This window comes from Anomaloglossus baeobatrachus, chromosome 4, assembly GCF_048569485.1.
Source record: "Anomaloglossus baeobatrachus isolate aAnoBae1 chromosome 4, aAnoBae1.hap1, whole genome shotgun sequence".
In the NCBI taxonomy this organism is placed as follows: Eukaryota; Metazoa; Chordata; class Amphibia; order Anura; family Aromobatidae; genus Anomaloglossus; species Anomaloglossus baeobatrachus.
The window spans coordinates 698,534,071-698,549,765 of NC_134356.1; the positions used below are offsets into that span (position 1 = coordinate 698,534,071).

At 51.1% G+C, this 15,695-nt stretch overlaps 1 protein-coding gene across 1 annotated transcript; it reads left to right on the plus strand.

Annotated features, from left to right (window-relative positions):
• Window positions 1-536: 536 nt before the first annotated feature.
• Window positions 537-1,469, plus strand: LOC142303058 (olfactory receptor 5B12-like). Its single transcript, XM_075344151.1, has one exon. It carries the CDS (start codon window positions 537-539, stop codon window positions 1,467-1,469), a length of 933 nt encoding a protein of 310 aa, XP_075200266.1.
• The last annotated feature ends 14,226 nt before the right edge of the window (window positions 1,470-15,695 follow it).

The following is a 15,695-nucleotide window of genomic DNA, read 5'->3' on the forward strand; positions in this document are numbered from 1 at the left end:
AGCCGAATGATGTTCCGACTGACCGTAACGTCAACCTACTCTTCCATACACAAGAGTGATTGTTTGGCCAAGCGTTCCTATGTTCTCTATGAGAAAGCCACCAGCTGACTTGATGGCCAGTGGCTTATTTCCAGGTCTACAATGGCTTGGTAGTCTGAAATTGGCCATGCTCTTCTCCAATAATTAGTCGCCTGGTGCCCCAATACATGTCGGATGAACCTGTCGATATCGGTGGGTTAGGTCGACATCAGTGTAATGTTTATGGGGGACTTAGGCATAAGATTTACTTTTTTTACTCAAAAATATTTCAATAAAAATTGATCAATCTAAGGCCTAGGTTTATATTTTATCTGTTTACCATGCAATGATGGTGGTAGGTCCACAACATCCATAGTCCACCCAAATTCACCAGCACCGGTCAAGTACACAGGTGATCTGGATGGATCGGTATAATTTCGGTACACTGTGACCTGTATGACCCTATACCTACTTAGATAACATTCTCAATGTCTTCTTAATGTTCATTCAAGGACCAGATGAATCAAAGTCAACCCACGATGTTCCAGTTCTCCGGACTGACTGATGACACAGCTCTCGCCATCTTCCTCTTCATATTCTTCCTTCTGGTTTACATGATAACTGTGGTTGCTAACATCGGGTTGTTCATCACTGTCCATAAGACGCCGGCCCTACACACCCCGATGTATTATTTCCTCAGTTACCTCTCAGTGGTCGACCTCTTCTACTCCTCAGTTATTGTACCTAAACTGATTTTGGACCTTGTTTCCAGAAGGAAGGTCATCTCATTTCATGGTTGTGCTCTTCAGTTCTACTTCTTCGCTGCTTTGGCCAGTACTGATGCTCATTTGCTCTCAAACATGTCCTATGACCGGTATGCCGCTATTTGTCATCCTCTACATTATGTGGCCATGATGACCAAGACAAGATGTCTGTGTATGGTTCTCATAGCTTTTGCTCTTGGCTTTTTGCAGTCAGCAGCACAGACCAGCTGTATGTTTAGTCTTCAATACTGTGGCTCAAATGTTATCGACCACTTTTACTGTGACATCCCTCCACTGCTCAAGCTGTCCTGCTCGGATATTGTCATGTGTGACATGGTCATCATGTTCCTCATTGGAATTTACGGTATTGGTTCACTGATCGCAATCCTGATTCCATATCTTTTCATCATCATTTCAATTCTTAAGATCAAGTCATCCAAGGGCAGACAGAAGGCGTTCAGCACCTGCTCCTCACACATCATCTGTTCCTCCATCTTCTATGTGTCTGTGCTCTTCAATTACTTACAGCCTCCTTCCAATGCCGTCAATACCCAAAGTAAGGTGGCTTCTATTTTCTATTCTGTTATGACGCCCATGTTCAATCCTCTTGTCTACAGCCTGAGGAACCAGGAGGTGAGAAACGTCATTGTCCAAAATGTCCACATTCTATGTAGTAAAAGGATGTAAATTCTCTCCTGTTTGGGGATTTGTGTTGAGTTCTTCATTATGTCGATATGATAATTGCATAAAACTGAAATAAACTGTTTGTCTTCAGAACATTGTTGTGATTTTTTTCATTATTAGATGACTTAAAGAGAACCTGTTAGTGATGAGAGGGCACAAAAATGCTCAAGTGCTTGATACATCGAGCAGGTCGGACGCTCGGACGGGCTCGGCTCAAGTAATGAAGTTTATGGGGAAATGGAGCATGTTTCCAGAAAACTCTTCAAGGAGGACTAAAGAGGGCATAAAACCACTGAAAAGGGAGGAAACAGTAACAAGAGGAATGAGAACCGCATGGGGAAGACGCCTGGACGCGTTGTAGCGGTGGCTTAGGAACCACCACTGTGCAGGGTTCAAATACAGCACTGAAGTCGAGATTGCAGAACCAAGGGTAGGTTTATTAACAGACAGGAATTACGGTAGATGTTTTGCAGGTAAACAGGGGAAGTTATACTGTGAACAGTAAATTTTAATAATCAGAAACTCCTAGATGGGATGCGCCAAACATCAGTCGCCCCAGCTATCACAACAAGGCCTACGCTATGCCCATACAAAGTGCGCACCACAGTACAGACTCAAGGTCCAGTCGAGAAGGAACAGGTCCACTCCCGGGAGTCCGGTGCTGTGATGCTCATTAGTGCACACCTCTCCTTCCAGGCCAGGGGGCAAACTCTCTTCTTCCTCAGATTCGCCATCCTCAGGAACGTCTGATCGGTGCTCACTCGTCTTTCATCAGGGCTTTCTCATGGTCCAGCTCGCAGTATCTCTTGAAGATGGCATCATGCCTTTACCCAAACCGCCGCTCTCAGACAGAACAGGGAACAATGATCTTCTCTCCCTCTTTAAGACAATCTGACTACTCTAGTTCCCGCCTAAACTCTTCTCCCGCTCTTTCTCTTTTCCCTGCACTTTTTGGGTGGGGTAGTCCAAGTTCACAGTTCTAGAGGGGAAGCGTCAGCTGAGCCAGACAGTCTATAACCTTGAAGGGTGCACAGTCGCTTAAAGTCACAGTACCTTAAACCATATCGTAGGGGCTATACCCCTTCATCATCTCTGACTGGGAACAATGTTGTCAGAGTATTACGCAACTTTTATGGAGTGACAATAAAACTAACAAAACTAAAGATAAAATTGATTTTCCAGGCAAAAATGTTAAGAAACATTCTTTCCTGTGTAAAGACTTGTATAAGGGGAAATAAAACAGAAAACAAAAAAAGCCTCTTCCATCCCTCAGGTTATGTTCACACCTTGCGTTTTTGCACTTTCTTATTACTCTCGATGTTGAAAAACTCTGCAAAAACACTGAAAGAGTCACACCAGTTTTTATTTAAGTCAGGGAAAAAAACAATTGTGTGCATTAAATTTATAAAATCTCACCGCTTTTGCTGGGATTGTAAACATCAGCTTTTAATTTATATAACGCTCATACAAAAGCTGCAAAAAAAAAAAACAGCAAAAATGCAATGTGTGAACAAAGCCTTAATAGCCGAACCATCGCTCACCGTATTTCCCCGTCGCCTGTGACTACAGTAGATTACATAGTATAGAGGGAAATAAAACTGCACCCATCGGCAGTCACCGGGAAACGAAATAAGATTTTACCATCTTATCTGGGCCTGTGGTGTGTGTGACATGTCAGATACCTCCTGTGTAATGTATGAAGGACGGACTCTGAACCTCACAATGCAAAAACTGCCAATACATAGAAGGAAGAGGGACTCCCATACACCCTGTATTACATACATAGGAAGGGCTGCAATACACCCTGTATTAGACATAGAGGAGGTGCTGCAATACCCCCTGTATTACATATAGAGGAGGGGCTTCAATACCCACTGTATTACACATAGAGGAGGGACTCTGATACACCCTGTATTACACATAGAGGAGGAACTCCAATACCCCCTGTATTACACATAGAGGAGGGGCTGCAATACACCCTGTATTACACATAGAGGAGGAACTCCAATACACCCTGTATTACACGTAGAGAAGGGACTCCGATACACCCTGTATTACACATAGAGGAGGAACTCCAATACACCCTGTATTACACGTAGAGGGGTGGCTGCAATACACCCTGTATTATACATAGAGGAGGAACTCCAATACACCCTGTATTACACGTAGAGGGGTGGCTGCAATACACCCTGTATTATACATAGAGGAGGAACTCCAATACAACCTATATTAAACGTAGAGGGGGGCTGCAAAACACCCTGTATTATACATAGAGGAGGGACTCCGATACACCGTGTATTACACATAGAGGAGGAACTCCAATACACCCTGTATTACACGTAGAGAAGGGACTCCGATACACCCTGTATTACACATAGAGGAGGAACTCCAATACACCCTGTATTACACGTAGAGGGGGGGCTGCAATACACCCTGTATTATACATAGAGGAGGAATTCCAATACACCCTGTAGTAAATGTAGAGGGGGGCTTCAATACACCCTGTATTATACATAGAGGAGGGACTCCGATACCCCCTGTATTAGACATAGAGTAGAAACTCCAATACACCCTATATTACACATAGAGGGGACGCTGCAATACCCCCTGTATTACACATAGAGGAGGGACTCCGATACACCCTGTATTACACATAGAGGAGGGACTCCGATACACTCTATTACACATAGAGGAGTGACTCCGATACACCCTGTATTACACATAGAGGAGGGACTCCGATACACCCTGTATTACACATAGAGGAGGCCTCATACACTTTCTGTTATAATGGTTAGTAAGTGTGACTTCACTAATGAAGCTTATTCACTAAGTACAAAGGCCGCCAAAAATTAGAAGGATGGACTGAAATACACTCTTGAAGACACTTCGACAAGGGCCTCAGAAAACAATTTATCCCATTAAGGAGTTGTACTCTTAGACTAGTAGAGCCTATGCACTATGTGCAAGGACTGACAAAAATTAGAAGGATGTACTCGTGAAAGCTGTCTTGAGAATGAGAGTGTTTCTTGTGCTCGGCAGAAGGCCTCGGTCTCTGTGTGCACCATCAGCAGCACGTCAACTTCCATGTCCCTTACCGCACCGGCTGCACATATTACATTAGGTAGATGATATAGATCTGCAAACTTCACAGTATTAACAGGGAATAGAATAGATGTAGCCCTGACAAAGGATATTTGGTTTTAGGGTGCAGCAGCAATGATTGTAAGGCTATAATCTCTACCTATATGCCTCTAATCCTATCCCTCCTGCAGCAGCTAGCCCACAATGAATGCAGCAAAAAGGGGTATAATTAGGGAATAGAGTAGATATAGTCCTGACAGAAAAATATTTGGTTTTAGGTTACAGCAGCAAGGACTGTAAGAATCTATTCCTTGCCTATATACAGTACCTCTAATACAAATGTGGCGCCCTGGACAAGCCAGGACGTCACAGGTACTGAAACAACACATAAACCTACATTAGACCTGCGTAATCACGTAGTGCATCAGAGAAACAATTACACAAGATTTCAAAAAAGTATACAAATTTTATTAACATGATACCAACAACAAAGTATAGCACATGATTAGAGACGGATATCAAGAATTACACAGTAAAAAAATCATTACCCCTTAAAAACACAGAAAAAACACTGAAACAACACACCCCACACCCCGGTTAGGCACATCAGCCGCCCACACAAAATCCTTGTTGCCTCCCTCCAGGGGCTGATGTCCACACCAGGTGGGGCGGAGCCAGGCGGTTGGCTCCACCCACCGAGGAGTTCACAGTCCTGGAGGCGGGAAACGGAAGGCAGTTGAGTTGAGTTTTGGAGTGGAGTTGAGGAAGTAGTAGTGGAGGAGCTGACTGGCTGTGTCCAGGTACGTGGCCCGGGCACAGAAACAGCAAGGTTGGCAGACGGTGGTGACCGTCTGCAGGCGAGGCCGATTGACGCACAACCGTAAGGACTGGGGACGGGCGGTGGCCCGCTGGTACCGGACCGGGGAGCGAAGAGAGGCCAGCACCATTCGGCAGGGCCTACGGACCCCGACTAGGCTTGGAGTCACCGTTAAACCGGTCAAATCCATCAGCGACGGGAACCTCCGGGGTTTCCCAGCAGTAAAGACCCGACTAAAGGCAACCGCTCAACCGTGAAGGGAAATACAGCTACCGCCACAGCTAGAGTTCCCAGGGCCAGCGCCTGCGGGCAAAAGGGGCTCCTCCGGCAAATATACCGCTGGGGAGCGGGTTATCGGTGGGAAGCCATCGGGGCCGAGAACATAACACCGGTGCAGGGAGAGACAGTCACCGCCAACCTACCGGGAGTGACCGCCGCAGCGGTCTGTGGGACTCGTCCATCCAGCCGTTTGTTTTACCAGAGACTCCGTGTACGTTACTGGCTGAGTAAGTACCACCGTGCCGTCTGGCACTGCGCTGCCCCGCGACCCTGCACCCGGCCAAGCCCCGCAATCCACCTTACAGTCAACAACTCCGGGCCCCGGGACTACCAAATCCCCCTACCCACGGAGGGGAGAGAAACATCCCAGCTGCTCCCTGTCATCGCTCCCGGGATCCCCGTACAGAGCAGCGGTGGGGCCCCAACCTCACCACACACCGTGGGTGGCGTCATGGACTACATCCCCAAACCAAACCACCCCTTTCACTCACGGGCGAGGAGCGCCGCTCGAGTCCCCAGATCCGGCCCACCGCTCGAGCCACCGAGCAGCAGCAGCAGCAGCGCCAGCGTGGTGAGCGCAGCGCCCTCTCTGCCCGCGACACAAACCTATCAAACTATCCCACCTCCAGCAGCTATCCCTACACTGAATGCAGGTTACAGAGATATTAATAGGGAATAGAATTGTTGGAGCTCTGACAAAGGATATTTGGTTTTAGGGTGCAGCAGCAATGATTGTAAGGCTATAATCTCTGCCTATATACCTCTAATCCTAACCTATCCCTCCTGCAGTGGCTAGCCCCACAATGAATGCAACAAAAAGGGGTATTAATAGGGAATAGAGTAGATATAGTCCTGACAAAGAATATTTGGTTTAAGGTTACAGCAGCAAGGACTGTAACAATCTATTCCCTGACTATATACAGTACCTCTAATACAAACCTATCCCTCCTCCAGCAGCTATCCCTACACTGACCGCAGGTTATAGAGATAGTAACAGGGAATAGAATGGATGGAGCTCTGACAAAGGATATTTGGTTTTAGGTTGAAGCAGCAAGGACTGTAGAGCTCTAATCCTTGCGTTTATACCACTAATACAATTCTATCCCTCCTCCAGCAGCTAGCACATGGAACCCTTGATGGCCACTTAGGAAAGGAAGGTCTTCGTGATCATCTGAGTCATCCAGTTACGGCTGTCTCAGTCTGCGCAGGGGCCTTTAGGCATGGCACTGCTGGGACCTCTATTCTATAGTGTGTTTGTAATTGGGAAGGTTGACTTAGATAAAAGAACAAACTAGAACAAGCTAGGATGTGGTTAGATATAGCTCAGCACCTCTCACAAAATGAGCATACATCAGAAAAAAAACATGAAAGTCCTTCAGTGAGCTCATTGCGATCCATAACCAGCTCTTGGACCCTCAAGGAAAAAATCCTAACCTTTAAAATGATATTCCAGGGTGTCCTGGGGGTCTTCCGGGTTACGTGGATTACCTGGTCTTGGTCGTTTTCTGTTGCGGGCGGGGAACAGACCACGGCAGGGGGCTGCTCGAGACTCTCGGAGCCGGGTGGTTGCTGTGGCTCGAGTGGCATCCGGACCCGGGCTCGTGCATCAGTCTGTCGCCCACAACTGAATAAAGGGGTTATTTACAGGGGAGAGTTTGTCAGTGATGCCACCCGTGGGGGTGCGGTGATTTTTGGTGACACCGACTCTGCCTTGGTATAGGGTGCCTGGGGCTGATGGAGCAGGGAAGCAGGATGGTATCCCCTCCACGGGTAGGGGAGGTGTTGTCCCGATGACCCAGGTGAAGGTGCAGTGCTGGGACACAGTCTGCAGGGCTGGACCGGATGATACCGGTGTACTCACTATTTGAATAAAGTCACACAGAGTCCAGATAGTAAACCAAATTCCGGATACCGGTAGCCTCCGGAGGGGTGTGCTCAGGTACCGCACACCGGTAGACAGGACAGGGGCCCTTCCTCCTGCACTTCTGTGTTGTTGTCTTGTGTGTTGACTAGTCCGCATGAAACGGGGAAAGTCCACTCCCGGTGACTTTTCTGTCGGAGCTGTGGCCCGTGAGATCTGACCCTTGGGATTTTAACAGGCACTTGCAGACACCCTATCCCCCGCGTTGGTCTTCCGTCTCGCTCTATCTGGGCTGCTAGTGGGACAAGACTTGGAATCTTGTCCCCTGCTGATTAATTGGAAAGGTGCTTGCAGCTGTCCTCGCCCTGGGGTCCAGGTACCCCGACTGTGCACGGCCTCCGGACCGGATTCCCACTGTCGGCATTGGCGGGCTACAATCCTGCCCTGGTCCACTTAAGGTCTCCCGTGAACGGATCTCCGTCGCCTGTGGCCCTGCTCTGCCATCTGCCACCTAGTCAGCTTAGGTAGTCCGGGAGCTACAACCATCGACTACCATTCCACTCCTCTCACTTTCACTCTCTACTACACACTCTTTCTCTGTCTGACTCAGACTGACTTGTTCCCTCCCCGAACACCTCAGGACCCCTAGGTGGGCGTCACCATCTCCTTGGCCTCGCCCACTGGTGTGTCCCTATTGTCCTGGGGGGGTGACTAGGCTTTTGTGGCTGGTGTTTGTACCTGTGTGTGGTTGTGTTGGAAGGCCAAGGAGCAGTGAATCCTGCATCTGGAAGATGGATGCAGTTTTCTGAGACAACCTGATTTTGTCAGGGCGTCACACTCCCCCTTGGTAGAACACAGCCCGTCCTCGGGCTGTCCGGCACCGGTTTTTATTTTTTTCTGCTTCTGTAAAACGTAAAAAAAGGTAAAAACATAACATATTAAACTTTGAACATTTCACCCCTTTACAGGGAGGCACATTTCTTGAACGTTACGTAACACAGTCCCTTTCCCACCAGTCCACCCCAAAGAGTCCCAAAGTCCAGAACCCTCTGGCCTGGAGGTTAGCCACCGGTTTTGGCACTGGCTGGGCCTCGGCTGACTCTACCGCAGGCCCTTCCTCCAACCAGTCCTCTCCAGTGGGTGTCACAGTCCTGGTGGTAGAGGAACAAGAAGGTAAATGTGGGGTATGTACAATAACCCAAGAAAGTCTTTGGGTGGCCTCTGCCAGTCCTGAGGCCATGGTTCATAAACGACAACATTTTACTGCCTGTTGCAGCTTTTCTCCCCTCACAACCCGCCACCCAAACAACACGGGTCCCCAGTGCCACCTTCACTCACGGTGCCGCACTGTCCTGGAACCCCCTCGAGTTGCCTGCGGTAACAGGTGCAGCTGCCTCCCTTTCTTCAACTTCTAACCGGGTAACTACTGCACCATCCTCCACCTAGGGCTCCTGATACCACCTCCTTGTGGCATGCTGCTCTGGTTCCTGATGGCCTCTTCATCTTTAACAGGCAGGGTGAAGAGGTTTAACAAGAACAGCGCTTCTTTAACTTTTTAGCTCACCTGCCACCCTCCACCTGGGATCCAGATGGCCTCCTCCATGGAACACGAGGACGTTCAACAAGGGTAGCAGTCCACACATAACTTTAAAACTTGCAGATTGCGGTTTCCAGAGCAGCTATCTCTCTGCGGAGCTGCTGCTGCTGCCGCTCCCAGTATGGGGCACTGTTCCCGTGCTCCTCCTCCTGCTCAGGAGCCAAGCCCGCTCGGATGCCCTAGGCGCCGGCTCCAACCGGCCTCTCATGTTGTCGTGGGCCCCATCCATCAGCGGGTTGCTCCTCACTTTTGCAAGTGCACACCAGCTGCTCCTCAGCTGGAACGGGAAGCCCGGAAGCTTTGGGCGCGGCAGCCGGAGTAGAAACAGGAATGGGTGCCGCCTGCGTAGCGGCCGGACTCAGAGCTGGGACTGACATCATCAGTGGTGCAGCCAGGCTCGGGCCGGGATGGACGTCATCGGTGGTGCAGCCAGGCTCGGGGCCGGGACGGACGTCATCGGCGGTGCGGCCTTGCTCGCGGCCGGGTCAGACGTCATCAGTGGTGCTGGAGTGGTGGTGACAGTAAGGCCCGAGGACCCAGTGACTGGGTTCTCCCCCGCAGACACCACGGCGGTTTCCGCTGCCACGGGAAGGGGCAACGGGTCAGTCGGGGCATTGACCGCGGGCACGGGTGACGAGGGAGGTGGCGTGGCGGACGGGAGCAGGCCGGACCCCTCAGCCGGGCAGGTCAGTTCCTGGGGAACATAGGGGCGTGGGTCTCCGCTTACCCGATCCTCAGAGGCCATCTCCACTTCGCACGCCAGGACGGCTGCAGCCAGGCCCTTTATTTCCGACATCCCTTTCGCCAGCATGAACTGGGCTTGGGCCTGGATCCTCCGGCACATCCTCTCAGTCAGCTCCTCGATCTAGTCAGCGGTTCTGGGAACAGGACTTTCCAGGCACCTCCTGCCAGGCTGCTGTGACATCCTGCCACGTTGGTGTCCAGGAACGGATTTCTGCAGAGTCCTGGCGTCCCTGCACTTTATCAGCTCTGGTCACATGCCACTCCCTCACCTTCCGCCTTGGTTTATCAACAGCAATCTCGCGGGACCCACTGTCCTTTGCTGCTTCCTGTTCTGGAGGTCACCGGGTTCAGGCTGCGTTCACAGGAAGGTGGGCGGAGATTCAGACTCGCGTTCTTTTCAGGGATGAAGATAGTGAGATTGTTGTTTTTGGCGTCAAATATAGCGGGTAAGATGGCGGCGGTCCGAAAAATGTCAGCGTTTCAAGGGTTAACAGTCCAGGAAAGGCGCACTTCACCCAGGTTAGTGGATGGGGTAAGTATGCTGTTCGTGATGCCAAGTTCTCTGTTGCAGGCGGGGGACAGACCACGGCAGGGGGGGCTGCTCGAGACGCTTGGATCCGGGCGGTTGCTGTGGCTCGAGTGACAGCCAGACCCGGGCTCGTGCAGCAGTCCGTCGCCCACAACTGAATAGGGAGGTTATTTACAGGGGAGAGTTTGTCAGTGACGCCACCCGTGGGTTGCGGTGATGGTTGGTGACACCGCCGCTGCCTTGTTATGGGGTGCCCGGTGCTGATGGAGCGGGGCAGCAGGATGATATCCCTTCCACAGGTAGGGGATGTGTTGTCCCGGGGCCCAGGTGTAGGTGGAGTGCTGGGATGCAGTCCGCAGGGCTGGACCGGATGATACCCATGTAGTCATTATTTGAATAAAGTCACACAGAGTCCAGATAGTAAACCAAATGTCGGATACCGGTAGCCTCCGGAGGGGTGTGCTCGGGTCCCGTAAACCGGTAGACAGGACAGGGGCCCTTACTCCTGCACTTCTGTGCTGTTGTCTTGTGTGTTGACTAGTCCGCATGAAACGGGGAAAGTCCACTCCCGGTGTCTTTGCTGTGGGAGCTGTGGCCCGCGAAATCTGATCCTTGGGTTTTTAACAGGCACTTGCAGACGCCCTATCCCCGCATTAGGCTTCCGTCTCGCTCTATCTGGGCTGCTAGTGGGACAAGACTTGGAATCTTGTCCCCTGCTGGTTGATTGGAAAGGTGCTTGCAGCTGTCCTTGCCCTGGGGTCCAGGTACTCTGACTGTGCACGGCCTCCGGACCGGATTCCCACTGTCGGCACCGGCGGGCTACAAGCCTGCCCCGGTCCACTTAAAGTCTCCCGTGACTGGATCTCCGTCGCCTGTGGCCCTGCTCTGCCGTCTGTCACCTAGTCAGCTCAGGTAGTCCGGTAGTCCGGGAGCTACAACCCCCGACTACCACTTCACTCCTCTCACTTCCTCTCTACTACACACTCTTTCTCTGTCTGACTCAAACTGACTTGTTCCCTCCCCGAACACCTCAGGACCCCTAGGTGGGCGTCACCATCTGCCTGGCCTCGCCCACTGGTGTGTCCCTATTGTCCTGGGGGGTGACTAGGCTCTTGTGGCTGGTGTTTGTACCTGTGTGTGTGGTTGTGTTGGTAAGACAATGAGGAGAGCAATCCTGCATCTGGAAGATGGATGCAGTCTCCTGTGACAACCTGATTTTGTCAGGGCGTCACAATTTTACAGGAAGGGAGTAAATTCCAGCACCACAACTGCATCTCCTGGCACAAAAAAACAGATTATGTGCAGCTTTCTGCCAGAAGATGCAAATCTGCTACTGAAATGTCTGCACCAGATTTCTGCACCAAATTGTTGACTTCCGTTCTTGCCCCTTTCCCCCATGGTGGGTTGTGGAGGGAGGTCTTATCATTAGGGACAAGGACAGGAGATATTAAAGTTCAGGAGAATAAAGATTTAATCCTGCCCTACCAGGGTTTACCTTTCATGGTTGGGTGGCCGGAGGAAAGCTGCTCCAGATCCAATAATCAATCACACTTTAAAGGAGGCAGATGTCCAGTAAGTAATCTGTACCGCCCCGCGGCCTCGGCTGCGACCGCCGAGCCGCTCGGGTCCGGGCTCGCAGGTGTCGGTGGCTCGAGCGCCTCCGGACCAGGGGATCACGTCGCTCTGGAAGGGAGTAGTGGCGGTGCATGCAGGGGTTGTAGAGGGGTGGTTGTTTTTGGGAAAGTTCATGACGCCACCCACGGGTTGTGGTGATGGTGGACACCACCGCTGCGGTAAAGGTACGGGGAATCCCAAGAGCGGTGTAGGGGCGCAGCTAGGTAATGCAGACCGTCCGCGGGCTGCCCGTCCATCACCGATTTTATTTTTCTGAAAAGATATAAACAGGTGAAAAAACAGTCAAAAGCATTTTTTTTTTCATTTCTTCCCTTACGGGAGGCACATCACTTGAGCCATTACAAACGGGAACATTTTTATTAAACATACGAGGAACGGGTCCATGTCCTTCCGCATTCCCACCCAAGCAACCTGAACCTTGTGTCACCGCTGCGGTAAAGGTACGGGGAATCCCGGGAGCGGTGTAGGGGCGCAGCTAGGTGTTGACCCCTCCGTGGGTAGGGGATGTTGGTCCCGGGGCCCGGTGGTGAAGGCCGGGGTGCAGGGGCAGGGTTGCGGTGCAGCGCCTGATGGCACTGATGTACTCACGATTAAACCACACAGAGTCACTGGTAAACCAAACGGGGTGACGAACGGGGCCTGCAGCCGGCTGCAGTTTCTCCAGATAGGTTGGTAATGTCCGCCTTTCTCCTGCACCTTTATGTGATGGTGGCTACCGTGCCTGGGCACTGGTAGTCTGCTCCCCGGCGTGTATGTGTCGTAGGAGCCCGTTTGCCCGCAGACGCTGGCTCTTGGATCTCTGGCCTCTGGCGGTGGCTACTATCCGGACGGGTTGGGCTGTTGCCTTCAATCGGGACTTAGGTGGGAATGAACCCCTGAGGTCCAGACCGCAATCAGTTAATTTGACTATGGTGGTGGCTTCTAGCCTAGTCGGGGTCTGAGTACCCTGCCTGGTGCTCCGGTATCCAGTTAGCTCCCTGGTTCGGTTCCGGCGGGCCACTACCCTGTGCCGGTCCCTTACGGTTCCGCTGGTCGTATTCCCGGTCTCCTGCAGGCGGCCACTACCGTCTGCCTGCCTGACTGATCTGTGGTCCTAGGCTCCAACCCAGGCCCCAAGCAGAACTGACCTCCTCTCTCCTCAAACTCTAAACCCTTTCACTGTTTGTGTTTTCCTGCCTCAGGCCAGCAGACTCCTCTGTGGGCGTGTCTTTCCACCTGACTCCGCCCACCTGGTGTGCCTGTCTGACTCTGAGGAGGCAATCAGGTCTTTTGGTTGACTGGTGATACCTTACTGGGGTGGGGGTGTATGTGGTGAGTGTAGTGACCTGTGACCCCTGGGTGTCCAGGGCGTCACAAATCCATGAAAGAAAAAAAGTGGTTCCACTCCAAGATTCGTGAACGGGATTTATTAATACAAAAAGGTGTGCATAAAAAAGGCAGTGGCAGAGCTGGGTGCAAGCTCCCCCAGGATTACGGCCGTTTTGCTCTAACCATGGACAGGAGGTAGGGCCTAGGTTGGAGGTCCAGACCTCCCTACCTTCAAGGGTATTTCCAGGTGTTAGGCTGAGAACAGGGGCCCTGTGTATCTATATGATACTGTTTGGAGATCTGTAGTGGCTATTATGCTGTGTGTGAGGGGTGATGGGGACATCATACTGTGTGTGAGGGGTGATGAGGACATGATACTATGTGTGAGGGGTTATAGGGGCATCATACTGTGTGTGAGGGGTGATGGGGACATCATACTATGTGTGAGGGGTGATGGGGCATCGTACTGTGTTTTGATCTGTGAGAATATCATACTGCTTTTTGAGCTGTGAGATGGACATACTTTGTGGAGGCTTGTAGAAGATCATACTGTGTGGGAGATGTGGAATCATCATAATGTGTGGGGAGCTGTAGAGGCATTACTTATTTTTTGGAGGGGTTATGGGGATGTAGTGCCCCTGAACACCTTAGGGTGCTACAATGTTCTGCATCCCCACAAGGATGCAGGGCCTACTCCCTTAGGTACTCAGAACCCCAGTGCCGGTACCAACAAGAACCTAGGAAATCCCAGTTTTCCCCAACAATTCCCCCATACAATGGTACCCAGCTAGGGTGGGACCAATGGATGGCCGCCTAGTTGACCAGGTGAGAGGGGCAGACTGTGGAGAGTAGTCAGAAAGTGTCAGACAGTGGAGGTGAAAGGTGACTGAGCAACGTCCTGACTCGGGTTGACGGTGACCTGGTACCCAGGAGAGGTAGTTGCCGGTGGAGTACTCCCGGAACTGCGCACCGACAGTGTACAGGACCCTAGGACAGGAAAGAGCTTCATGACAACCTGTTAAAACCTGCACAGAGAGGGGACCATCAAGGACCTCGCTGACCCTAAAGAATCTAAAGACTCAGTAGCAAAGGGAGAACCGGGGACAGGACCAGAGACTCCAACCCTACAGGGTTCACGCTACCATCAGGCGGACAGAGGTGGAGAAACCTCAGAACGGACACCCCCAGTGTTCCATACCATGGGGACCCACTTACCAGACACAGGTGTAGGGGAAGAAGGTACCAGAGAACCAGATTGGCACTGGGATGAAGGGGACCTGGAGGTGAAACCAGCCGGCCTCGGGCAACCAGTTAACACCCAAATAGTGAGTAAACCAGTTGCACTGAATACCTGTCTGGACTCCTTCTTCCGACGCTCACTGTACCATACACCCACTGGGGCAATACCCTACTTGCAGAGGGACTACCATACTAGCTGCTCATACCATCAGCCCCAGTAAGGATATTCTGCAGCCGCGGCTCCCTACACTTAGCCACAACACTGCAAGTGGCGTCACGAATAACTTTATTCACAAATTCCCTGTAAATATCCCCCATTACAAAAAGGGCCCAGGGCACGGAACCGGGTAACGGCCACCATCGTGACATCCCCAGGATGTACACTGCCCAGAACCGAGTACCCCATATTCCTGGGTGCTACAGGGACATCATTCTGTGTGGGGGTCTTTGGGAGACACCCATAATGCGTGGGGGGCTATGTGGCTGTACTGACCATCATACTGGGTGGGAGATAAATACTATGTGTGAGAACGTTACACTGTGTATTGGTTTGACTCTCCACAACAGTCATAGTCTAGAACATGGCCCCTCAGGAGAATGTATTGCCTGACCTGTATACCTCCTATCCTTCATCTTCTATTCTATAATTCGCTAAAGATGCTTCAAGCTGTCTCAAGAAAAAACATCAGCTGCCTTTCAGGAGCATCAAACCATGGGTTTCCATCAGTAGAATATTCAGGAGTTCAGTCAAATGTTCAAAACATACAAAAATGGTCACCTGAGTGCCTACAGGTTTCAACTGTATGAACAGCCTGTGGACGCCTGTCGTGCGGTGTTCAGCATTTCACTCGTTGGGTGTTATGGCAGCATCAGACTCAGTTCAGACTGCAGAGTCTGACAAATAGCCTGGTATCACTTAGTTGCACAGCCAATCATGGGCAGCAGCTGGCACTGGCTTCACTGCTTTCCAGTTCAGCAGAAGTTAAGTCCTGCTGACTTGTGATCATCTGCTGGGGGCTCAAGTTGCTGATCACAAGCTGCCTTCACCCTTTATAAGACTCTGGATATTGGATCGCAATGCCGGATATAGCTTTGCTTCCTGGTTCCTGTGGTAATCCAGTTACAGAGTAATCTAAAAG

Coding starts and splice junctions, on each gene's coding strand:
- LOC142303058 (XM_075344151.1), top strand. CDS start 537: ATGAATCAAAGTCAACCCACGATGTTCCAGTTCTCCGGACTGACTGAT.